Genomic DNA, 25,938 nt, shown 5'->3' on the forward strand with positions numbered 1-25,938 from the left:
GGCTCATGCCTGTAATCCCAGCACTTTGGGAGGCCAAGGTGGGTGGATCATTTGAGGTCAAGGGTTGGAGACCAGCCTGACCAACATGGTAAAACCCTGTCTCTACTAAAAATACAAAAATTAGCCGGGTGTGGTGGTGCATGCCTGTAATCCCAGCTACTCTGGAGGCTGAGGCAGGAGAATTGCTTGAACCCGGGAGGCGGAGGTTGCAGTGAGCTGAGATCATGCCACTGCACTCCAGCCTGGGTGACAAAGCAAGACTCCATCTCAAAAAAAAAAAAAAAAAAAAAGAAAGAAAAGAAAAAATATAAAAAAAGAAAGAAATAGTCACAAATAGGCCAAGTGGCCGGATCATGAGGTCAAGAGTTTGAGACCAGCCTCATCAACATGGTGAAACCCCATCTCTACTGAAAATACAAAAAACAAAAATTAGCCAGGCATGGTGGTGCGTGCCTGTAATCCCAGCTACTCAGGAGACTGAGGCAGGAGAATTGCTTGAACCTGGGAGGCAGAGGTTGCAGTGAGCTGAGATCGCGCCACTGCACTCCAACCTGGGTGACAGAGTGAGAATCCGTCTCAAAAAAAAAAAAAAAAAAAGAAATAGTCACAAATATAATTTATGCTATATAACTAATTTAAGTTACCTTTCAATTAAGGTATGTCAAATTTTAAAAATGCATTTACTTTTTTTTTTTGAGACAGGTCTCACTTTGTCGCCCAGGCTGGAGTGCAGTGGCACGATCTTGGCCCACGCCAACCTCTGCCTCCCGGGTTCAAGTGATTCTCTGACCTCAGCCTCCCCAGTAGCTGGGATTACAGGCACGTTCAACCAGGCCCAGCTAATTTTTGTATTTTTTAGTAGAGACAGGGTTTCACCATGTTGACCAGGCTCGTCTCAAACTCCTGACTTCGGGAGATCCTCCGGCCTTGGCCTCCCAAAGTGCTGGGATTACAGGTGTGAGCCACCACGCTCGACTGCAATTACTTTTTATGTAGTAGTAGTTAACACTAAGGAGCTACTTTATACCAGGTACATACATTATTTCATTTACTTTTCAAAACAATCCTAAGATTTGGCATTGTCATTATTTCAATTTTATTGGTGGCGGAAATTAGAGAAGTAGAGCAACTTGCCCAAGGTCACACAGCTACTAATGATAGAACCAAGATTGAAGTCCGGCATTTTGATTCCAGAACTCCTTTTTTTTTTTTTGAGACGAGTCTTGCTCTGTTGCCCAGGCTGGAGTGCAGTGGAGCCATCTCGGCTCACTGCAAGCTCCGCCTCCCGGGTTCACACCATTCTCCTGCCTCAGCCTCCCCAGCAGCTGGGACTACAGGTGCCCACCACCACACCTGGCTAATTTTTTTGTATTTTTAGTAGAGATGGGGTTTCACCGTGTTAGCCAGGATGGTCTGGATCTCCTGACCTTGTGATCCGCCCGCCTCGGCCTCCCAAAGTGCTGGGATTACAGGCATGAGCCACCGCACCCGGCCAGAACTCCTTTCTTAACCACTTTGCCAAGTTCCTTCTCCATAGCTCAAAGAAATGCACAGTAGTGTATTTGTGGAAAAGGAGATATCTTTGGTTATTTTGCTTAAAACAATTTTGTTTTTAAATCTCTCTTAGGGCCAACTTTATGCCATGGAAAGTGAAAGATTCTAGGACTCAATAGATTTTGTGTCACTCTTCTAAAAAAGATATAGAAAAGATGGAATGGGAAAAATTGAGACAGTGGACTCCTCACCAACACATTCATATACCCATTCAACTTCTCTCTCTTTCTACTCAGGTGTTCATAGTGCAGCACATACATCACCTCAAGGATCACACATTCAAAGACCAGCTGTATAACCACGGGCAGTTTACTTAATCTGCCTGTGTTTTAGTTTCCTTGCAAGTATGTTCAGATTATATGAGATTATTTAGAGTATCAGGCACATAGTAGATGTTTGATAAGTAATAGCTATGATTATTATTGTTATTGTTGTTATATATCCTTACCACAGAGAGTATGAGAGAGCTGGGTTTTTCCAGTACGAAATTCTGTGAAATACAGAAAAAAATGATTTTAAAAATGCATAATTTCCAGATATTTTCATAAAGAATAAAACATGTCTTCAGAATATTACTGTTTTCTTTTTCTTTTCCGACTGGCAAATCTTACTTATAAAGTATCTTGGGTGTTATTTTTTTTTTTTTTTTTGAGACGGAGTCTTGCTCTGTCACTCAGGCTGGAGTGCAATGGCACGATCTTGGCTCACTGCAACCTCCGCCTCCCGGGTTCAAGCGATTCTCCTGACTCAGCCTCCTGAGTAGCTGGGATTACAGGTGCCTGCCACCATGCCCGGCTAGTTTTTGTATTTTAAGTAGAGATGGGGTTTCACCATATTGACCAGGCTGGTCTCGAACTCCTGAACTCAGGTGATCCGCCCACCTCAGCCTCCCAAAGTGCTGGGATTACAGGCGTGAGCCACCACGCCCGGCCTTATTTGTTTAATATAAATTAATTTAAACCAAGTTTTCCTTAGTAACAGTCATATAAATGAAAGTTTAAGGCCGGGTGTGGTGGCTTATGCCTGTAATCCCAGCACTTTGGGAGGCTGAGGTGGGTGGATCACAAGATCAGGAGATTGAGACCATCCTGGCTAACACAGTGTAACCCCATCTCTACTAAAAATACAAAAAATTAGCCGGGTGTGGTGGTGGGCGCCTGTAGTCCCAGCTACTCAGGAGGCTGAAGCAGGAGAATGGTGTGAACCCGGGAGGCGGAGCTTGCAGTGAGCCGAGATTGAGATCGCGCTACTGCACTCCAGCCTGGGTGACAGAGCGAGACTCCGTCTCAAAAAAAAAAAAAAAAAAAAAGAAAGTTTAAGACCCTACCACCTGGGGTAAAGTGCGGTGACTCACACCTGTAATCCCAGCACTTTGGGAGGATGAGATGAATGGATCACTTGAGGTCAGGAGTTCGAGACCAGCCTGGCAAACATGGTGAAACCCCATCTCTACCAAAAATACAACAATTAGCTGGGCATGGTGGCTCATGCCTGTAATCCTAGCACTTTGCGAAGCTGAGGCGGGCAGACTGCATGAGCTCAGGAGTTCGAGACCAGCCTGGGCAACATGGTGAAACACCATCTCTACTAAAAAACAAAAAATTAGCTGGGTGTGGTGGCGTGCACCTGTAGTCCCAGCTACTTGGGAGGCTGAGGCAGGAGAATTGCTTGAACCTGGGAGGCAAAGGTTGCAGTGAGCGGAGATCAGGCCACTGCACTCCAGCCTGGGTGACAGAGTGAGACTCCATCTCCAAAAAAAAAAAAAATTAGCCAGGCGTGGTGGCAGTTGCCTGTAATCCCAGCTACACAGGAAGCTGAGGTAGAATTGCTTGAACCCGGGAGGCAGAGGTTGCAGTGAGCCGAGATGGCACCACTGGACTCCAGCCTGGGAGACAGAGCAAGACTCCATCTCTAAATAAATAAATAAATAAATGAAAATAAAAGAAAGAAAGACCCTACCACAAGAAAGCAAGCCTTGGGTTCCCCTACTGAACTGAGGTCCTTAAAGGGGAGCTGAAGTAGTCTTAAACTGGTGCCATCCCCTAGCTACCAGCAAAAGCAAATTCTTTCTGGAGGAAAACTTTCCTACTTACCAATCCAGGTCCATTGAACTTTCATAGATTAAAATCAAACAATAAGCTCAGAAACACCAATAAATACAGAAGAAGGTAAGCCACTAAGACTGAGTCAACAGAAATAATGAAAACCAGATTTAGTGCCCAAGTCAACAGAAAAAAAAAAACAAAAAACAGATTTAGTTCTCCAAGGACAGCAAATACTGGAATTCCCAGATGTGATACACAGTGTAGCTATGCATGAATTGCTTTTTAAAAATAGAGGATAGGACGGGTGCAGTTGCTCATGCCTGTAATCCCAATACTTTGGGAGGTCAAAGTGGGAGGATTGCTTGAGTCCAGGAGTTTGAGACCATCTTGGGCAACATAGCGAGACCCTGTATCTATTATTTAAAAAAAAAATAGATTCTCTCAGGGAAGAGAGAATCTAGTCTCTATGTTCATGGAACATTAATTGCCTAGAAATAAAATCAGCCTCATTATTCAATTACCTTTTGAACAAATAAGTGAAAAAAAATCTATTATCAGCTGGGTGCAGTGGCTCACGCCTGTAATCCCAGCACTTTGGGAGGCTGAGGTCAGGAGATCAAGACCATCCTGGCTAACACGGTGAAACCCCGTCTCCACTAAAAATAAAAAAAATTAGCTGGGCGTGGTGGCAGGCGCCTGTAGTCCCAGCTACTCGGGAGGCTGAGGCAGGAGAATGGCGTGAACCCGGGAGGCAGAGTTTGCAGGAAGCTGAGATCGCGCCACTGCACTCCAGCCTGGGCCTGGGTGACACAGCGAGACTCCGTCTCAAAAAAAAAAAAAAAAAATCTATTATCTTCTATAGGAATCACAAATAAAAGATGAAGTGTTGATAAGACCCATCTGTTAATGTTCATATATATTTTCGTCGCAGTACAGAATGATCTCATGTTATGATAATTGAGATTTTATAAGTTCCAAAATAGTTACAATTTATTATTGGTTGTTTATTTAATTATATGTGTATGTATACACATAGATGTGTATGTGTGTGTGTATACTATTTCATTTAACAAAATATTAAGGTTCTACCTACCTCCAAAAGCTTCTGTAATTGCCATACTTTCAATTCCACCTCCTAGCAACTTACTGGAAATAGAAAGAAAGCATTAGTAACAGGAACAGAAATAGAAATATTAAGAGAGGAGAAAGTATTTATATCATTAGTATCCTTCCTATCTCTCTATCTATCTATCTATCTATCTATCTATCTATCTATTCTATCATCTACCTATCTACCTAATGAACAGCAATTCTTGGCTGAACAAATAGCATGCCACTTGCTCAGATCACAGGTTCTATTGTGTATGGGCAAGTGGATCAGCAAAACAAATGATAAGCCCTATCGTTCTTACTTCAATAGTAAATGGAACCTGGGAATACTGCATGCTGTAGGCTTAAAAAATAATAATAAAAAAATTATTTTAAGAAAAAACTTAAAAAATAGTAAATGGGTTAGCAAGGCCTTATGTCTTACTAGTCTTTAGAATCGAATTGGAGTTACAGATCGTCTTAATTATTATTATTATTATTATTTTTTTTTTTTCGAGACGGAGTCTTGCTCTGTCGCCCAGGCTAGAGTGTAGTGGCATGATCTTGGCTCACTGCAGCCTCCACCTATCAGGTTCAAGAGATTCTCCTGCCTCAGCCTCACGAGTAGCTGGGATTACAGATGCCTGCCAGCACGCCAGGCTAATTTTTGTATTTTTAGTAGAAACGGTTTCACCATATTGGCCAGGTTGGTCTCGAACTCCTGACCTCAGGTGATCCACCCGCCTTGGCCTCCCAAAGTGCTGGGATTACAGGCATAAGCTACCATGCCCAGCCCATCTTAGTTATTAATTGGGTATTTAATATTGTGCTGAAACTATGTTTCTAAAGTCAATTGAATTTTCAATGTTTTTTCTTTCTTTTTCTTTTTTGAGACAGGATCTTGTTCTGTCGCCTGACACAGGGCTAATTTTTTATTTTTTGTACGGCTGGGGTCTTGCTATGTTGCCCAGGCTGGTCTCAAACTCCTGAGGCTCAAGAGATCTGCCCACCTTGGCCTTCCAAAGTGCTGGGATTATAGACATGAGCCATCATGCCCGGCTTCAGTTTTTAATATACTGAAAAACATATGAAAAACAGATATTAGGAAAATCCAGTGATTGTCATTATGGTCAGGTTATCTCACATAAACCAAATTTTATGGAGAACATGTCAGAATAGTAAATGTCAAAGATGTTGTAGGTAATGCTAGCAGTTAGAAGAGTAACTGTCAGATTTTGACAGCATACATTTAATTGGTAACCCAATGTTGTAGTGCATTTAAAGTTCTGAATATGAAAAGGCCTAAATTTAAGTCATGATCTCATTCATTCATTAAATGCAACACATATTAATCGTGTTAATTGTGCTAAGACCTGGTAGGGGCACTTTAAAAACCTTGTATGTAGTCTATAAACACGATTTTTTGGGATGTGATCACAGGTCAGACAAAAATTTAAGATATATAGATAATCCAATAGATTTACATTTACATAGTTTAAGAGAGCAATTTAAATGTAAATTGAAGCAATGTTGGAAGTTATCCACAAATTTAGTGAGGGCTGCAGACTTCAATAAGGAAAAGAAAAATCTAGATAGTGACCTGCACAACTTAAATCTAAAGGACATGGGCTAAGCGATCAACCCCTTTGGAGGGAATACACCTGGAAATCTTATAGGCCCAGCAACTATTTTTTTCTTCAACTTTTATTTTAAATTCAGGGGTACATGTGCCAGATACGCAGGTTTGTTACATAGGTAAATGTGTGCCATGGTGGTTGGGCTAGCAACTATTAAAGAAATCTTTATTTGTCCCTCTTCTTCCTGAGAAAAATTACCCTGGAAAGCTATACCTCTGGAAAATCCCAGACAAAATTTCTGGTTGATATGTAATCTCAATCAGCTGAAAAGGTAACCCCAAAATTTACCTGTGAGGATACCCCAAATTATTTGGGATAGCACAATTGTTTCCTTTTTGAGACTCAGGAAAATTTAGAATTAAGTGTAGAAATAGTGTTTTTAAATATAGGGAGATTTAAAAATAGAGACACAAATCAAACCCACAGATTACTATTTTCATATTAAATTTGGCAATATGGGCATGGTGGCTCATGTCTGTAATCTTAGCACTTTGGGAGGCCGAGGCAGGTGGATCGCTCGAGCCTGGGAGTTCAAGACCAGCCTGGATAACATGGCGAAACCCAGTCTCTACAAAAAATACCAAAATTAGCCAGGCATGGTGGCCTGTGCCTGCAGTCCCATCTACTCAGGCTGCAGTGAGCCGTGATGGAGCCACTGCATTTTAGCCTGGGTGACAGAGTGAGACCGTGTCTCAAAAAATAAAATAGAATATAAATAAATAAATAAATTTGGTAATAACCTGTGCATATTTGCATTTGAGACCTTTTGACGTTTAAGATAATTTGACCTTTTTGTAATGGATTGGCCTCTGACTGATTAAATGGTACATTCCTTAAATTTTCAAGTTGATAACTAATTTTATAAATAGTATTTGAACATTTAAGGGTGCCTACAACTCACTATACTTCTAAACTTATTTGAGTTACAAAAGATATTTAGGTAATTGGGAAGATTTTGCTGTTAATAATTAGATAATTAGACAAAGTTCTTCTTTTTTTTTTTTTTTTTGAGACGGAGTCTCACTCTGTCGCCCAGGCTGGAGTGCAGTGGCGTGATCTTGGCTCACTGCAACCTCTGCCTCCTGGGTTCAAGCAATTCTCTGCATCAGCCTCCCGAGTAGCTGGGATTACAGGCACCCACCACCATGCCCGGCTAATTTTTGTATTTTTAGTAGAGACAGGGTTTTGCCATCTTGGCCAGGCTGGTGTTGAACTCCTGACCTTGTGATCCACCCGCCTCAGCCTCCCAAAGTGTTGGGATTACAGGCGTGAGCCACCGCACCTGGCCGACAAATAAAGTTCTTAAAGAAAATACAATATACTAAATGTATAAACATAATAAAAATGTTTAAGAGAATTTAGTTAATCTTGTTATATAAGCTCCCTTAAAATGTGCTAGATTTATAAAGGGACTTAAAGCTTAAGGAAAAATGTATAATATTTTAATTAATTAAATATTAATTTTTAAAAACCTAGCTCCTGGCTGGGTGCAGTGGCTCACATCTGTAATCCCAGTACTTTGGGAGGCCGAGGCAAGTGGATCATCTGAGGTCAGGAGTTCGAGGCCAGCCTGGCCAACATGGTGAAACTCTGTCTCTACTAAAAATACAAAAATTAGCCCGGTGTGGTGGCACGCACCTGTAGTCCCAGCTGCTCAGGAGGCTGAGGCAGGAGAATTGCTTGAACCCGGGAGGCGGAGGTTGCAGTGAGCCGAGATCATGCCACTGCACTCCAGCCTGGGTGACAGAGCAAGACTCTGTCTCAAAAGCAAGCAAACAACAAAAAAAACCTAGCTCCTGAATGATCTTTTCTGTTCTCAAGAGCAAACATCAAGGGCACCAGAAAACTCACAATAACAATAATTATTTCTTTAGCCCAGTGGTTCTTAGACCACCATGTGGCAGAGTAACTAAAGAAAATCAGGTTGTCATTTGAATCAAGTGTTTTGTTGATCAACCTCATTTTGACCAATTTGCCTAGGGGTAGGATTTCCCCAAGCCTCTTTCTTAACTTTACTTGAAAAAAGGGTATGTGATTTTAAAAGTCTGGGACAATGCTGGGTTAAACAGGTGTTTTCTTTTTCTTTTTCTTTTTTTCTTTTGAGACTGAGTCTCACTCTATTGCCCAGGCTGGAGTGCAGTGGCACGATCTCGGCTTATTACAACCTCCATCTCCCAGGTTCAAGCGATTCTCCTGCCTCAGCCTCCTGAGTAGCTGTGACTACAGGCACATGCCACCACGCCCAGCTAATTTTTTGTATTTTTAGTAGAGATGGGGTTTCTCCAAGTTGGTCAGGCTGGTCTCGAACTCCTGATCTCAAGTGATCCACCCACCTTGGCCTCCCAAAATGCTGGGATTAAAGGTGTGAGCCACCGTGCCTGGCCATTTTTTTTTGTATTTTTTAGGAGAGACAGGGTTTCACCATGTTGGCCAGGCTGGTCTAGAACTCCTGACCTAAGGTGATCCACCCGTCTTGGCCTCCCGAAGTGCTGGGATTACAGGTGTGGGCCACCGTGCCCTGCCAAAACAGGTGTTTTGTGTCACTGCAGGATTTCACAGGCTAGTGTGCACTGTGAATCTTCAAGAATATATAGTATATCGTACTTCTCAAACTTATTCACTATTTGTTTATTCATTCATTTAGTCATTCAACAAATATTTATTGCACACCTAGTTTATGCCAGGGATTGTTTTGTGCACTTGGGATAAACTAGAGAACAAAAGAGACAGAAATTTTTTTCTCTCACGAAGCTTACAATCTAGTGAGAGATTAGATAATAAACACAAATAGGCCAGGCGCCGGTAGCTCAAACCTGTAATCCCAGCACTTTGGGAGGCTGAAGCAGGTGGATCATGGGATCAGGAGTTCAAGACCAGCCTGGCCAAGATGCTGAAACCCTGTCTCTACTAAAAGTACAAAAATTAGCCGGGCGTGGTGGTGGGCACCTGTAATCCCAGCTACTCGGGAGGCTGAGGCAGGTGAATCGCTTGAACCTGGGCAGCAGAGGTTGCAGTGAGCTGAGATCGCACCACTGCACTCCAGCTTGGGTGACAGAGCAAGACTCCGTCTGAAAAATAAATAAAAAAAATAAAAAATAAACACAAATAAGTAAAATCTGTAGTACATCAGATGTTATTAAATGGTATGGATAAAAATAAGGCCAGGAAAGGGGACAAGGAAGACAGAGTATGAAAGTGAGGAGGTTATATTGTCAAATAAAGTGATCAGAGAAGTTCTCATTGAGACGTGGACATTTTTGCCAAGACCTGAAAGAGATGACAGCAAGCCATGTAGATCTAAGAGGAAGAGTATGATAGGCAGAGGCAGCACAAAGTGCAAAGGCCCTGATGCAGGAGTATATCTGACATGTTCTGGGAATAGCAAAGAGGTCACTATGGCTGGTACATAGAAAACTAGAAAAGTGAAATATTAGAGATTGGAGAGGACTTTGGCTTCTTTTCTGAGTGAGAGGGGGAATCATCAGGGTGTTATGAGCCACTGCATTCCAGCCTAACCTATGTTTTAAAGTGACCATTCTGGCTCTTTTGTGAATAAAAAAAAAAAAAACAGCAGGGGAGAGGTCTCAAGGAGGGAGGTTAATTAGAGGTTATTATAATAATCCAGGGGAGATATTAAGAGGTGGTAGTTTAGTCCAGTGAGGTAACAGCAGAGGTGGTAAGAAATAGTTGAATTATATTCTCACTCTCTATGTACACACACACATATACACATAAAAATAATATATATTATATATTAATCTTTTATTATAGAAAATATCAAGCATAAACAAATGTAGAAAAAAAAATAATGAACCATCATGTCTATCACTCAGCTTCAACAATTGTCAACTATGAACTCAGGGTAAATCTTTTTTCATATAGACCACTAACCATTTACCTCCCTTCCCATATTATTTTAAGCATATACTAAGCAACATATCATTTCATTATAAATATTTCAGTATGTATCCCTAAAAGATGAAGACTCTCATCTTTAACAACCATATTCCCACTATCACACTTAAATTTAGTAATTCCTTAATTTTTTTTTTTTTCAGACAAGGTTTCTCTCTGCATCACCCAGGCTAGAGTGCAGTGGCATGATCACGGCTCACTAGAGCCTCAACCTCAACCTCCTGGGCTCTAGCTATCCTTCTATCTCAGACTCCTGAGTAGCTAGAACTACAGGTGTGCACGATCACACCCAGCTAATTAATTTTTTTTTTTTTTTTTTTTTTTGTAGAGAAAAGGTCTCAGTTTGTCGCTAGGATGATCTCAAGAGATCCCCTCCCCACCTCCAGCCTTGGCCTCCCAAGGTGCTGGGAATACAGGTGTCACCCACCGCACCTGGCCAGGTGATATGTCTTTTAAATCTCTTTAATCTATAGGTCTTTTCCCTGACTCCATCTCTTTTTTCCTCCTTGTAATTTGTTTGTTGAGGAAACTGGGAGGTTTGTTCTGACTAAATACATTTTGAAAACAGAACAGACAGGATTTGTTAATGGGTTAGAGTTAGGGTGTGTGAGAGAAAAAAGATGTCAAGGATAACACCCAGGTTTTAGGTCAGAGGATCAGGAAAGAGATAGATCTAAGATGAGGGAGCCTTTGGGAGAAGCAGATTTGGGGCAAAGGTCAGAAGTTTGATTTTTGGACCCTGTGAAGTCTGAGCTGTCAATTAGGCATTCAAGTGGAGGTATATTTGACTATGAAATCCTTTTTTTCTTAATGTATCTTGTGAGGCCAGGGTTTTGAGAAATACTTAGAGGAAATACTGCTTTTGCTCTAATTGCTCTTGGGCACTGCTGTAACACATGAAACACTAATTCTTTCTAGTAAGGTAGGGAGAAAAAAACCCACATTTTAGTACACTTGCATTGAGAAGATGATGATATGTCTTGGGGATCAAAAAATAGTAAATAAAAAGGGATGTTAAAACTTCTGCAGAAGAGCAAAAATAACTGCAGTATTTCTGAAATATTTAATCTAACAATTGCTTTTTGAGTAAACCCAAAATGTGCAATGAAACCTCCTTCATATGGAGAAGCAAAGTAAATGAAAAGTTAAACTGATTTTTAAAAGTGGTTTGAGATTAATATTGGCTGATTCAGAAACTAGATTTTGGGTCTGAATTTCTTGTAAGACATTTAATCCTGCTCCTCCAAGCAGTCTAGAATTTGTTTCAGTTATCATTTAGAAAAACAAACAAACCCAAACTTCAAATGAAGAAGCTACTTCTACTACTTATAGTAGAAATAACCAGAAAGAGGAAAAGAAACATGGTATTCCAAAGATTATGCTTAGTGATTATAAAAAATGTAAGATACACACTCAAATTCCTGGCTCCCGGTGGTGATATGGAAAACCATTTTCCTCTTTTCACTATACTCAAATGCAGTCAAGAATCCTGGTTCCTACAGAAAGATAAAAGGAAATGTTCAAAAAGGGTTTAAAGATCATGGTTTTATTTTCAAATGTTGCCCAAAATGATATACTCAATTATTAAGATCATCATTTGGTATAAGCTACAGTTCACTTGTCCTTGAAGGCAGTACAAGATTATGGTTAGGAACACAGGCTTTAGAGCTGCCCTTTCTAGGTTCAAATCATGTCTCTAATAGTTATTAGTTGTATGATATGGAGTAAACTACTTAATCTTGCTGTACTTCAGCTTCCTCTTTTGGGTCAAACAGATAACAGTGTTTCTTCAAAGAGTAGCTGTGAAAATTACATTTTATATATATATACACACACACACATATGTATACACATATATACATATATACACATATATACACATATACATATATGTATATACGTATATACGTATATGTGTATATATATGTATATGTATATGTGTGTGTGTGTATATATATATATATATTTTTTTTTTTTTTTGAGACCGAGTCTCGCTCTATTTCCCAGGCTGGAGTGCAATGGTGTGATCTCGGCTCACTGCAACCTCCACCTCCTGGATTCAAGTGATTCTCCTGCCTCAGCCTCCCAAGTAGCTGGGATTAGAGGCACTTGCCACCATGCCCGGCTAATTTTTTGTATTTTTAGTAGAGATGGGGTTTCACAATGTTGGCCAGGATGGTCTCAAACTCCTGACCTCAAGTGATCCACCCGCCTCGGCCTCCCAAAGTGCTGGGATTACAGGCGTGAGCCACCGTGCCCAGCCAAATGAGATATAATTATGGCATAAAGCAGAGGGTATTTTACTAACAATTCACTTTTTTTCATTCAACAGCATCGTTTTTTTTTCCAGCTATAGAAGTTTCAAGGGGCACAGAAATTCCAGTTTTCATTATTCTTGAGACAACATTTTTCACATGGTAGATATACTACTTATTGACTGATTAAAAAGGTACAGCTGATGCAGTGGAGGACTAGTGAAAATGGGCCCCAATGTAGTCTAACAGGTGTCCCTCTTTGTTGTTTTATACTATGACTGTGGTTCTTAAACTTTGGAGAACTTGGAGAATGGGGACAGCCAAGCCCAGGTCCTATCCTACTTGAGTGAGCCAAGTCTGGGCTTCTGTTTTCTTTATTAGCCACACCAGGTGATTCTGATACATATCAATGTTTAGAACCACCGTACTATGAAATTAACTTCCTTTCTTTCTCTCCTCTCTCTCTTTCTGTCTCTCTCAATTGCTTTCTCTATCTCTAAGAATAAACAACTGGGTGCAGTAGCTCACACCTGTAATCCCAGCACTTTGAGAGGCTGAGGCGGGAGGACTGCTTGATGCCAGCAGTTCAAGACCAGCCTGGCCAACATAGTAAGACCCCCCATCTCCACAAAATTATTATTATTATTTTTTGAGACAGAGTCTAGCTCTGTCGCCCAGGCTGGAGTGCAGTGGCGCGATCTGGGCTCACTGCAAGCTCCACCTCCTAGGTTCACGCCAGTCTCCTGCCTCAGCCTCCCGAGTAGCTGGGACTACAGGCGCCTGCCACCACGCCCGGCTAATATTTTTGTATTTTTAGTAGAGACAGGGTTTCACTGTGTTAAGACAGGATGGTCTCGATCTCCTGACCTCATGATCCGCCTGCCTCGGCCTCCCAAAGTGCTGGGATTACAGGCGTGAGCCACCACGCCCGGGCTCCACAAAAATTTTAAAAAATTAGCTGGACATGGTAGAATGTACCTGTAGTCCCAGCTACTGAGGAGGCTGAGGTGGGAGGATCGTTTGAGCCTGGGAGGTCAAGGCCAAAGTGAACTGTGATTGAGCCACGGTACTCCAGCCTGGGTGATAGAGTGAGACCTTGTCTCAAAAATAAATGAATAAATAAAACTGGGCACAGTGGCATATTCCTGTAGTCCCATGTACTTCAGAAGCAGAGGCAGGAGGATCACTTGAACCCAGGAGTTCAAGCCCAGACTGGGCAACATAGTGAGATACCCTTCTCTCTCTCTCTTTTTTTTTCTTTTTGAGACAGAGTCTCGCTGTGTTACCCAGGCTGGAGCGTAGTGGCGTGATCTTGCCTCACTGCAACCTCTGCCTCTCAGTTTCAAGTGATTCTCCTGTCTCAGCCTCCCAAGTAGCTGGGACTACAGGCACCTGCCACCATGCCTGGCTAATTTTTGTATTTTTAGTAGAGACGGGGTTTCACTATGTTGGCCACTATGTTGGTCTTGAACTCCTGACCTCATGATCCGCCCGCCTCAGCCTCCCAAAGTGCTGGGATTACAGGTGTACGCCACTGCACCTGGCCCGATACCTGTCTCTTAAAAAATAAAAATAAAAAGAATAAACAGTTTAAGTTAAGAAAGGAGAAGATTCTTGGTGCAGTAGTGGGTGCTTGAGAAAGAGAGAGGTTCTTTTCTTTGGTAATAAGATTTAATTTCCAAAGAAAACAACTCTAATGTCATAGAGCAGTTTCCCAAACCCTGAGTACTGCTCCAGGGCTTTCTTAAACACCCTGGTACTTGTGGAATTGACTTGTGGGTATACTGCCCGAGTGTACTCAGAAGCTAGAGCAACTGAGCTGGGTTCAGAGTAATTCAGTTCGGTTGAGTCCTCTCCAAGTTCAGGATCACACTGCCACTTGCATCACTCTCCTGCCTTGACTGCTTCTGAAGAAGGAAACCAAATGGCTGTCGGTGAAGAGAGCTTCTCAGACTCACTGGGAATGAGACCCTCACATACCAACAGAGAAATGGAGAGGCCTGCTATTAAATGAAGAGGAAGACTGCCTTTCTTTGCTTTCCTATTTCAAGAGCTGGTACCTCTAGTGATTCCCAAAAGCTCTACATAAAAGCTTGGGTCAAAGGTATATATGCTTTTGTCTGGCAGCCTGGCAGTTGCAAAGGCCCCTCACAGTCAGTGGGCCCTGCTAGAAAGTAGTAAGGTAGGAGATGGGATTTGACTCCAGAGGTGGGGTTCAGACACCAGACCAAATTGAGAACTAGCTAAAACAGGGTCCAGGGCAGAAGCAACTTTCCATAAGACATGCCCACCAATGTGCCATGTCAGTTTACCATTGCTATGGCAACACCTGGAAGTTACTGCCCCTTTCCATGGCAATGACCCAATGACCCAGAAATTACCACTCTTTTTCTAGAAATTTATGCATAAACTGCCCTTTAATTTGCATGTAATTAAAAGTGGGTATAACCATAATGGCAAAACTGCCTCTGAGCTGCTACTTCTGGGCACACTGCCTATGGGGTAGCCCTGCTCTGCAAGGAGCAGTACCTCTGCTGCACTGTACTGGGCTGCTTCAACAAAAGTTGCTGTCCAACACCACTGGCTCACCTTTGGGCAAAGCCAAGAACCCTCCCAGGTTACGCCCCAATTTGGGGGCTCACCTGCCCTGCATCACTATGGGTTAGCTTAGCTCAGCTGCTTCAGTGAGCACATGCTTGGTCATGTCTATCTCAACTGCACACATGTAGACTCAACCACTGTTGGTCTTTTTCTAACCCAGTGCTCTCTTATCAATTGGCTATATCAATTGGCATATATATCAATCTCCTATACCAGGAGAGAGCAACTTCTTTGGTACTGAGTGCTTCACAACAGCCATAGGTATGATATTTGAGGACACAAGACAAAACTGAGGAGGAGAAAGGTAAAAAATAAAAATGAAGGCCGAGCATGGTGGCTCATGCCTGTAATCCCAGCACTTTGGGAGGCCAGGGCAGGCAGATCATGAGGTCGGGAAATCGAGACCATCTTGGCCAACATGGTGAAACCTCGTCTCTACTAAAAATACAAAATTAGCTGGGTGTGGTGGTGTGTGCCTGTAGTCCCAGCTACTCAGGAGGCTGAGGCAGGAGACTCGCTTGAACCCCGGAGGTGGAGGTTGCAGTGAGCTGAGATCACGCCACTCTGGCCTGGCGACAGAGCAAGACTCTGTCTCAAAAAAAAAAAAAAAAAAAAAAAAAAAAGCAAAGGAGAAGGAAAGGCAGAGACAGCCAGAAAAAGTAATATAAACAGAGACAAAAAGTTTTGGCAAAAATAATTACCTTCATTAGTGTTCCAGGTCTCTTAATCCCTACCTTCGTCTTTCAGAAATCAATTGCTGTTGCTTTGAAACTGAAGTGATAAAAAGTTAACATGGGGAGTATAATATACTGTGATCTACAGGAACTCAGTTCCCACTATAATTTCTAGTTTTCATGAGAAAGCCTATAAAGATTCACAAGGCCCTTCCAAGCTAAAACAGCAAAGAATGGATTTTGCTTACAATTAGTTTGTTCGCTGCCTCTTTAATCTTGTCTACTTTGGCTTCTGAGAGTCCTTTGACATTGCATAGAGCTCTTCTTGTTGTCATCTGTATACCTTTGATGGTACAGATTCCTACTGATTTCAGTTTCTTAATGTCAGCCACGTTCTGTAGATTAAAGAATGGGCACAGCAGACTGATAAGATGCCAGCCTGCAAGGCTCCCATACTATGTCATGTGTTTCTGTGTCCATCTCCTTCCACCATGATGCCAATTTTATACAAGCTGCCAGGTGGAACCCACCCACCATGTAGCCAAATGTTCTGGAAATATCTGAGTAGAACATACTCAGCAGGCTGCCAAATGTTCTGACTGTGCCCTGATTTCCCAAGAATGTTAGTGAGACCATGGCAATGTAACAAGGAATTCAAAAGAAAAGCCTGTTGGTGGAAAAGCTAACAAATTTATCACACATTCACCCCCTCAGTTCAGCTCCTTCCTTCTACAGAACTTCATTACCAACATGTTCTTTTAAATTTTTAAAGATTTTTTTTTCCTCTGCCCCTGGAGAATGCAAATAACTACATCACCAAAGGACCAGGATTTTCTCTTGCTTCTATTTTCTAAAACCACTGAAAGAGATTAAATGTTAGGGCTACAACAGATAATGTCAGCACAGTTTTACTATCAACTGATTGCTGTTGAAATCCACCCAGGTCATTATTCAAAGGCTGGATTTCTGCCAACATCATTTATTCCAGTCGCCTGACATATAGAACTTAATTTTGTCCTCTGGATACACTTGACAATGTCTGGAGACATTTTGATTGTCACAGCTGCAGGGGTGCTACTGGCATGCAGTGAGTGAGTAGAGGCCAAGGATGTTGCAAACACCCTACAATGCACAGGACGTCCCCTTGCAACAAAGAATTATCCAGGCCTAAATGTCCATAAGGTTGATGCTGAGAAATCCTGAATCAGATAATTTAACACAGCATTGAAAAACTACTTACAATTCCATGTTTCTGTAACAGGTCAATATCTTGAAACAAAGATTCCTAAAGGAGATGAAACAGAAAAAATGAAGTTTTGATTCTTCATATCCAGCTGTTTCACATCTTTTAAAGAGGTAATTCAATACTATGAGTCACTCCAAAATGCCTCAAATTCCGCTTCTCTAGAGATTGAGGAAGGATCAATACTGTTTTTCAAACACATACTTAGAAGCACCAACATTGAAAGGGCTGGGAAGCCAGTTACCTTTGTCATGTCCTCCCTAAAATTTTAAAACCTTTACCTAAAGGACTGGAACAACATTTGACCTATTTTAAACACGTTTTCTCAACCCTCTTCCCGTCCAGATCCTAAACTCCTTCCTCTAGGCCCAGGCTGCTATTCGGTACCAGTGTGTATAGGTACCAGTATGGCCATACCAGCTGTTAAGTTATTAAAATACTTTCATACCAGTTGCTAAGTAGCTAATCTTAGCATCCTTGCCAAACAAGTTGTTACATATTTGCAATATATAACTATGTGTTATTTCTACTTTCAGCTTCTAAAAATAGTAGCTAACAAAGAAGGAACTTGATTTTTGTGGAATGACCGAATGTCTATATATCTTTCAACATTTCTAGTCATACCTCTTCATCTTGGAATCCTGGTTCTTCCGCCACAACTTGATCCTCCTTCATATTGAAAAGTGAGCAACAGAAAAATAATCACTTCTGGAAAAATAAGAAATATTATGTAAGAAGTAGTCCTTTGTCCAGGGGCCTCTGATTTCATTTCAAAGTCAACAAGGACTAGAAGGACAATAAGAGAAGCATTTAGCTTGGGAAGACGAGGCCAGCCTATCTTCTTTCTGCGAGGCATGTGGCATTATTTCTTGTGTGTGTGTGTGTGTGTGTGTGTGTGCGCGCGTGTGTGTGTGTCCCCACATGCACACAGATGCCTGAGGGGCAAATTGGTGGGTGCTTATTTAGTTTCTTCTTTCCCCAACAGTGATCACTTATCATCTGGTTTCCATTGCACAGCTAATCATGACTTTATTACTGCCTGGAATGTTATTTAGAATTGCATATTGCTTTTAACCTTTCTTGCTTATGTTTAACAACAATACTCTAGGAACCTTGACATTATATCATTCTTCCTTGTGTCCTCCCTGACACCTCCAACTTTGTCCTCAATAAATGGATTTTATTTTTCTCATCTATGATGAATGCCTTCCTGCCTGCTGATTATGAATGAGTACTCCTGTGACATCTACCTTTTTGTTTCATAGAACATTAGCCATACTTTCTTTCACAGTATTTACTAGTTTCATGATTTTTTTAAGATTTAAAAATATGGTGGGCCGGGCGCGGCGGCTCACGCCTGTAATCCCAGCACTTTGGGAGGCCGAGATGGGCAGATCACAAGGTCAGGAGTTCAAGACCAGCCTGGCCAAACCCCGTCTCTACTAAAAATACAAAAAAATTAGCTGGGCCTGGTAGTGGGCGCCTGTAATCCCACCTATTTGGGAGGCTGAGGAAGGAGAATGGCATGAACCCGGGAGGCGGAGGTTGCAGTGAGCCGAGATCGCGCCACTGCACTCCAGCCTGGGCGACAGCACGAGACTCAGTGTCAAAAAAAAAAAAAAAAAAAAAATTGGTGGATCATAATACTATATTAAGGCTGATAAGCAGTTAAAGTTTTTAACATTGTAGACTCAAAAAGAAATCTCAGGAATCCACAAGGCGTGATTGTGTTTATTACAATAAAATGCGGTCCAAATAATTATTTTTCTTGGTCGATTCCATTTCCTCATTTGATACCAAAGTCAGGGGTTGGACCCTAGAACAAAGGGAACGAACTATTAATACTAAGGCAGGAGCAGGGTCCTACCACCCAGCACCTCAAACGGCAAAGGATGGAAGGCAACCGAGACCGTTCGGATGGGATGTTCGGGGACACTGTCCTTCAGATGGCTAGCTATGAGTACCCCAATTCCACATTTACTGTCCCCATAGAAGAAAAAAACATATCATTCATTTCTTCTCCCCGTGATGAAATGAAAAGATTGTCCCCCATCTCTCAAGGAGCCGTTGATGGACTGAATGGTTGGATTGAAGGTAGGGCTCCCCAATCCCCCGGTTTAAGACGACCCAGCTGTCCCCTGTGGTGGGGGCAGCAGCGCGGTCGGGTCGCCCTCGACACCTCCCTCGTCGGGAGGCCTGGGCAGACCCCGTGCGGCCGCCGGACATCTTCCTGACACCGGATTCCCTGGTCAGGAGGATGAGGCGGGCTCTCCTAGACTTAGGTCCGATTCGATTGAAAATGAGGTTGGAAATCCCTCAAGATCACTAAAATTCCTCCCCAGGGGTCGGAGCGGAACGCTCAAAGTCACTAGCCCAGGGACCCCAAAAAAGGAGTGAGAAAGGGAAGCGCGCCTTCTCAAAACGAGCGTCCCCTCAGAGTCTTCGCACGCTGTCCGTTTTTGCCACTTACCCCCCTCGTACCCACAGTCTCCCCGAGATTTTCAAGGTGAAGCCCGTCTGCCCCGCCCGACCTCCTCAGCTGACAGGATTCTAACTCGGGCCCAGAACACGGAGCCTGGAGACCCGCGCGCCGTTGATCACAGGGTTTGGCGCCAAACGAGGAGGGCGGGGCGAGGACCAAGGGGCCGGGCGGGGCGCAGGGTGAGGGTGGAAGGGCGGGGAGCGAGCAGGCCCACAGTGGGCGACACGGGTTGGGGCGCAATGGGGGCGGGGCGAAGACCGAAGGGCGGGGGACGAGCGGCTCACAGTTGGGCGGACCAGAGGGCGTGGCCTGGAGGGGGCTCAGGGCGAGGGGGCGGGGCGAGGGCTGAGGGGCGGGAAACGAAGAGGAGCCTCCAGCGGGTGGCGAGCTGGGGTGACGGAGGGAGGGAGGGGCGCTGTGGAGGCAGCGCGCTGAGGAGCGGGGCCTTGAAGGGAGCCAGTTGAGCTGGGGCGTCCCTCGAGCTGAGCACCTCGCTAAAGTCCGGGAGAAGACCCTGAGGCGAGGGTTCTGAGGAGGAAGCCTTGAGTCGGGGGAGGGGCGATGAGCAGAGGTGGCTGACTTTGGCGATAGGTCTTGGTCGCGAGGGTCGCAGATGGAGCCTTGGGTTAGAAGGTCGAACCCGGGCCCTCTTCCCCCCGCCCCCGCTGCCCATGGCTTCTCTTTTCACCTCCAGGTTTTCATGCTGTTCAGAGTTTGGCCGTGCTCCCTCAGCGTTCCTAATTTCCCACTTTCTGACTCTCACCATTTGCCACTCTTGTCTGTGATTGAGACACCCAAGGCCCATTCAGGATGGAGAGTAATTTTTTCTCTGTCTTAACTTGAAGTTTTAAATAGACCACAGACGCCAAGTATATTTTGGTTCAGCTTTTAAATAGAAGTCGCAGGCCAGCCTTCGTGCCAGCAGCGCCATCGCTGGCAGCGTCCTCCTCCCCTCACGCGGAGACTGACTTGGGGAGAGTCAGGAAACATTTGAGAGAGCAGCTGCCGAGGTGGAGGCTGTGATGTATCTTGGATGAATCTCTGTGCAAACAGTTCTTTGGGTTCAAGACCTAGTACAGGGCGATCCTTTTTGTTTTTTCTGTCTGAATCATTTTGCTGGAATAAATAGCAAAACATTCCCACAATAGCAGTTGGCATTTTGTGTAGGACGCCCCCCCCCAAACAGGTGGATTGTTTCAAGAGCCAACAAATAACTGCCATTGTGCTTCCAAATCTGTTATTTTCCCCCAAACATAGCCGTGCTTGTTACATGCAGATGAATGCCCATTTGGGGGAGGAACTGGATAGTGGTGAAAGGCTTTCACTCTGAGGCCTCACCTAAATAATTATGGGAACTTTTGAGCAACTCGTTAGGTGAAGACATCAACAGTCTACAGAAGAGCTGCAAAGAGCACAGCAAGATGATTTAGGGAAATATAACATATGTAGTTTGGTGTAGTGACAGCTGGGAGAGAGAAATGTTCATAATATTTGAAGGTTGTGTGCAGTACACTTAAAAAAACTAAAATGAGCTGGGTAATGACAAATTCATGAAAGGAGGAGAAAAATCTTATTTGGGTATCATATTGATGGTTAGAGACAACTTTTAAAATATTTAAAACAACAACAAACTCTGGAACAGTTAAAAAGTGCACATGAAGACTTTCCACTCAAATCGGAACAAAAAAAAAATTAGTCTTTCATATCATAAAAAAACTCTGAATGTCATGAAGGTGGCATTTCACATCAGTGGAGAAATGATGAATTCAGTGAATAGTGTTAGAACAACTGGGTAACCATCTGGAAGAAAAATAAAATTGGAACCACACTTTACACATTATACCAAAATAAATTCCAGACAGATCAAAAAATTAAATCTGAACAATAAAATAATAAAAGTACTAGAAGAAAATATTGGACATTTAAAATTACTTTGTAATAAGGAACATCTTTTTAAGTATGCTACAAAACTCAGAATCCATGAAAGATTGGTAGGTATGCTTATATTTTAAAAAATATATCCTGCATGGCAAAATGGTACTTTCCTATCCACAATATAGAACATGGCAAACCAGAGCTTTTGTGTCAATTATTAACTGGATAATATAGCTTGCCTAATTTTTCAAATCCTTCAGGAAGTCCACGATTTCTCTATACAATTGTAAAATGTTGTGTCTTTTTATGATATTTTAAGAAATAAAAAAACAGGCAGTGGGATTATAGTTTACCTGAATTTTAAACTATTACACTTTACTGCCCCTCCGTGGACAGTCACCTTATAACCAAATAGAGGCACAGGATTCCAGCGCATATAGTTGGGCTTCTACAAAGTGATGCTTGCTGATACATATTCTTGAAATTTCAAGAGCTTGAATTTGAGAAATGCTTTAGTAGAGAACTAAAGAATGAAGGCTCATCACGTACAAATTTCACTGGGTAGAATTCCCCTTAAACATATTTGTTTGTTTTGTTTTGCTTTTTGTTTTTGAGTCAGGGTCTCCCTCTGTTACCCAGGCTCGAATACAGTGGTAAGTAAGATCTTGGCTCACAGCAGCCTCAATCTCCCGGGCTCAAGTGATCCTCCCATCTCAGCCTCCTGAGTAGCTGGCACTACAGGCACAAGCCACCACACCCAGCTAATTTTTTGGTATTTTTTTGTAGAGATGTGGTTTCATCATGTTGCCCTGGTCTCAAACTTCTGGGCTCAAGTGATCCTCCCATCTCAGCCTCCCAGAGGGCTGGGCTTACAGGCATGAGCCACTGCGTCCAGCAGTGTTCCATTTCTTTATCTCCATTTTCAAATAATTCCCCTTTAAGAATAAGGTACTTGTAGCCTATTGCTGAGAACTATACCTCTTAGTGGCTCTTCCCTGGCTACATAAAGGTTTAAAATAACTGCTGTTTGTAAAGAGTCGATTAAAATTTTAACCTAGGGCCTTATATTATTCACCTCCAGTTACAAGAAGGAATACGGGGTGCCATAGGAACACATGGGAGGGACATCTTATTCAGTTTGTGGGTAAGTGGGGAACATGGCATTTAGAGGCTGACACCCATGAGTAATTCATTAGTCAAGTAATAAGAGGGAACAAGTACTAACTTAAGAGAGTGCATTTAGCTGGAGCTCAATACTTATTTGTAGAATGAATGACTAGTAAAACACCTCTTACATTCGCCAGACTTTCTCTTTTTTTCTCAATATTCTAGTTCCATCAATCTTGTCATGCTTTTTTTTCTTACACTTCTAGTTTATATAGACATTTCAAATATTGTGTTTCTTGCCTCAGCAGAGGGAATATTCTGAAAGATACTAATTCTGCAGTGTGTGGATTTGCATTAACCTAAAGGGGTTTACTATAGATTTACTGGAAAGAAAAAAAAATCTGTAGGATTATGAACCAAAAAATAAAAAACCAAAGTTCCCATCTTTATTCAAAGCGTTGATTAGCAAAAATAAAAGGCAAAAGTTGTATATATTTTTGCATATCTACTTCTTTTTTTTTTGAGACAGAGTCTCACTCTGTCACCAGCCTGGAGCGCAGTGGTGTGATCTCAGCTCACTGCAACCTCTGATTCCCTTGTTCAAGCGATTCTCCTGCCTCAGCCTCCTGAGTAGCTGGGATTACAGGCATGTGCTACCACATCAAGCTAATTTTTGTATTTTTAGTAGAGACAGGGTTTCACCATGTTGGCCAGGATGGTCTTGATCTCCTGACCTCGTGATCTGCCCACCTCGGCCTCCCAAAGTGCTGGGTTTACAGGCATGAGCCACCACACCTGGCCGCATATCTGTTTATTTCTGATCCTACTTTTTCAGTCACTTAATAAGCATTTTTCCATGTCTTAAGCATAATTTTAAATGATTGCATAATATTCCATTGAATGTATTATTAACAATTTCCCTATTACTGGACATTACTAATTAGTGTCAGCATCTTTTTGCACTGTTTGTTTTTTAGGATTACTTTTATTTATTTATAATTAAAAAAATAGAGATGGGGTCTCGCTATGTTGCCAAGGCTGGTCTTGAACTCCTGGGCTCAAGCAATCCTCTCACATTGGCCTCCCAAGGTGCTGGGATTACAAGCATGAGCCACTGCACCTGGCTGAGGATCACTTTTCTTAGGGTAGATTTCTGGACGTATAATCATTGATTGAAAGGCTGTGGACAATTTTAAGGCTATTTAAAGCTCATGGAAATATTTGGTTGTACTAGTTTCCATTTACCAGCAGAGAAAGAGTTGGTTATTTCACAGCTGTCACAGAGCTTACAGTCTAGTAGGAAAGATAGATTTTATACAAAGAACTATATAAGCAGAATTGTGAAAAATGCATTAAGGGAAAAAGAGTGTGCACTGTGCTAAGCACACAGATAGGTGACTAAGTCTCTGCTGTGGAAAGCAACAGTGCTTGGGAGAGGCAGATCGATAAATAGGTTGTTCCTTTAAAAAAAATTTTTTTAGGCCGGTTGCAGTGGCTCACGCATGTAATCCCAGCACTTTGGGAGGCCAAGGCAGGCGGATCACCAGGTCAGGAGATCGAGACCGTCCTGGCCAACATGGTGAAACCCTGTCTCTATTAAAAATACAAAAATTAGCTGGGTGTGGTGGAGGGTGCCTGTAATCCCAGCTATTCAGGAGGCTGAGGCAGGAGAATCGCTTGATCCAGGGAGTTGGAGGTTGCAGGGGGCCGAGATCGCGCCACTGCACTCCAGCCTGGCGGCAGAGGGAAATTCCGTATCAAAAAAAAAAAATTAAAATTTTTATTTTATGTAAAAAGAATTTTTTTCTTTCATTCAGTGGATGCCTTGGATAATCTATTCAAGGAAGATCACTTAGTCCAACTTAACGAAACCTATATCCTTCTCGTACTGACTGGCAGCACACATTAAGGCCATATTTCCTTTTCTTTTCTTTTTCTTTCTTTTTTTTTTTTTTTTTTTTTTTGAGATGGAGTCTTGCTCTGTTGCCCAGGCTGGAGTGCAGTGGCGCCATCTCAGCTCACTGCAACCTCTGCCTCCCAGGTTCATGCAATTCTCCTGCCTCAGCCTCCCAAGTAGCTGGGATTACAGGTGCATGCCACTATGCCCGGCTAATTTTTGTATTTTTAGTAGAGACAGGGTTTCACCATGTTGGCCAGGCTGGTCTCGAACTTCTGACCTCAAGTGATCCACCTGTCTCGGCCTCCCAAACTGCTGGGATTACAGACGTGAGCCACCGTGCCTGGCCATTTTTTTTTTTTTTTTTTTACCTAAAATTTATTTGGTTAAAGATGGAGACACAAACACACAGTAGCCCAGGCCTACGCAGGGTCAGGATCATTAATATCACTGTCTTCCACCTCCACATCTTTGTCCCACTGGATGGTCTCTGCAGCAATTACATGCATGCAGCAGTCATCACCTATGATAACAATGCCTTCTTCTGAATTACCTCCTGAAGGACCTACCTGAGGCTGTTTTACAGTTAACATTTTTTTTTTAATAAGTAGGAGTACACCATAAAATAATGATAAAAACTATAAGATAGTAAATACATAAACCATACCTAAAGAACACTGAAAATTAAATAATGAAATAAATAAAACATAAACCAGTAACACAGTCATTTATTACCATTACACCAGTATTGTGTACTATATTTTATATGACTGGCAGGCAACACAGTACGTTTGTTCACACCAACATCACCACAGACACGTGATTAATGCGTTATGCTATGACATTACGAAGGCTAAGAGTCTCTAGGTGATAGGAATTTTTTAGCTCCATTATAATCTTATGGGACCACCGTCATATATTCAGTCAGCTGCTGACTGAAACATCGTTACGTGGCGCATGACTGCGTGTATGTATACACATACATACATGTATATTTAATAGTCATTTTGGGCTTTCTCATTTTTTCAGTCCAAATTTGAAAAACTTTTTAACTTCAGCACACAGCTGTCCAAGAGAGGCTTGCTATGACAGTTTATTTTACCAGCATTTATTCAACATTGCTCAGTTCCACGTCTCTGCTGGATATAAAGACAAGTAGGTACCTGCCCTCAAGGAGCCATGAGTCTAGTAGAGAAGACAATGCAGAAAGAGATAATCACCACACAAGGCAGGATGAGAGGGATTAGACATGCAGCTGGGAACCAAGTAGAGGCTCTCTCTGGGGTTGCCGGGATGGTGGCCCTTAGTTTGGGGCTGGATCAGTGAGGATTTGTCAATCGGGCAGGGTGGGAAGGGCAGAAGGAACACAGAGGCTTATATGGGGAACTGCAAGTGGTTCTGCTGGAGGATTTTAATTTCAAAATTAAAGGAGAGAGGCCAAAAGGAACGAGTATTTGTTGAACACCCAATAATGATAATAATAGCCAGTACATGCTGCACTTACCATGTGTCAGGCACTGTTCTAAGTGCCTCCCACAGATTCATGCATCCACTCCTCACACAG

General features: G+C 42.4%; 1 protein-coding gene across 6 annotated transcripts in view; it reads right to left on the minus strand.

The window, feature by feature from the left end:
• Positions 1 to 19,736, minus strand: part of DMC1 (DNA meiotic recombinase 1) — a 51,524-nt gene extending 31,788 nt beyond the window's left edge. The window contains exons 1-7 of one of the 6 annotated variants that reach the window (XM_024239884.3): positions 19,484 to 19,736; positions 17,638 to 17,721; positions 17,011 to 17,055; positions 16,019 to 16,165; positions 11,654 to 11,736; positions 4,693 to 4,745; positions 2,003 to 2,044 (exon numbers count right to left, since the gene is read on the minus strand). In XM_024239884.3, the coding sequence (XP_024095652.1) occupies positions 2,003 to 2,044; positions 4,693 to 4,745; positions 11,654 to 11,736; positions 16,019 to 16,165; positions 17,011 to 17,055; positions 17,638 to 17,688 (421 nt within the window). In that variant the 5' untranslated portion in view covers positions 17,689 to 17,721; positions 19,484 to 19,736. The remainder of the gene's footprint in view (positions 1 to 2,002; positions 2,045 to 4,692; positions 4,746 to 11,653; positions 11,737 to 16,018; positions 16,166 to 17,010; positions 17,056 to 17,637; positions 17,722 to 19,483) is intronic. The other 5 variants (XM_002831130.5, XM_054543456.2, XM_054543455.2 and 2 more) reach the window with 5 other exon arrangements.
• Positions 19,737 to 25,938: the final 6,202 nt, after the last annotated feature.

The sequence above is a fragment of the Pongo abelii genome, chromosome 23 (genome assembly GCF_028885655.2).
Source record: "Pongo abelii isolate AG06213 chromosome 23, NHGRI_mPonAbe1-v2.0_pri, whole genome shotgun sequence".
Taxonomy (NCBI): Eukaryota; Metazoa; Chordata; class Mammalia; order Primates; family Hominidae; genus Pongo; species Pongo abelii.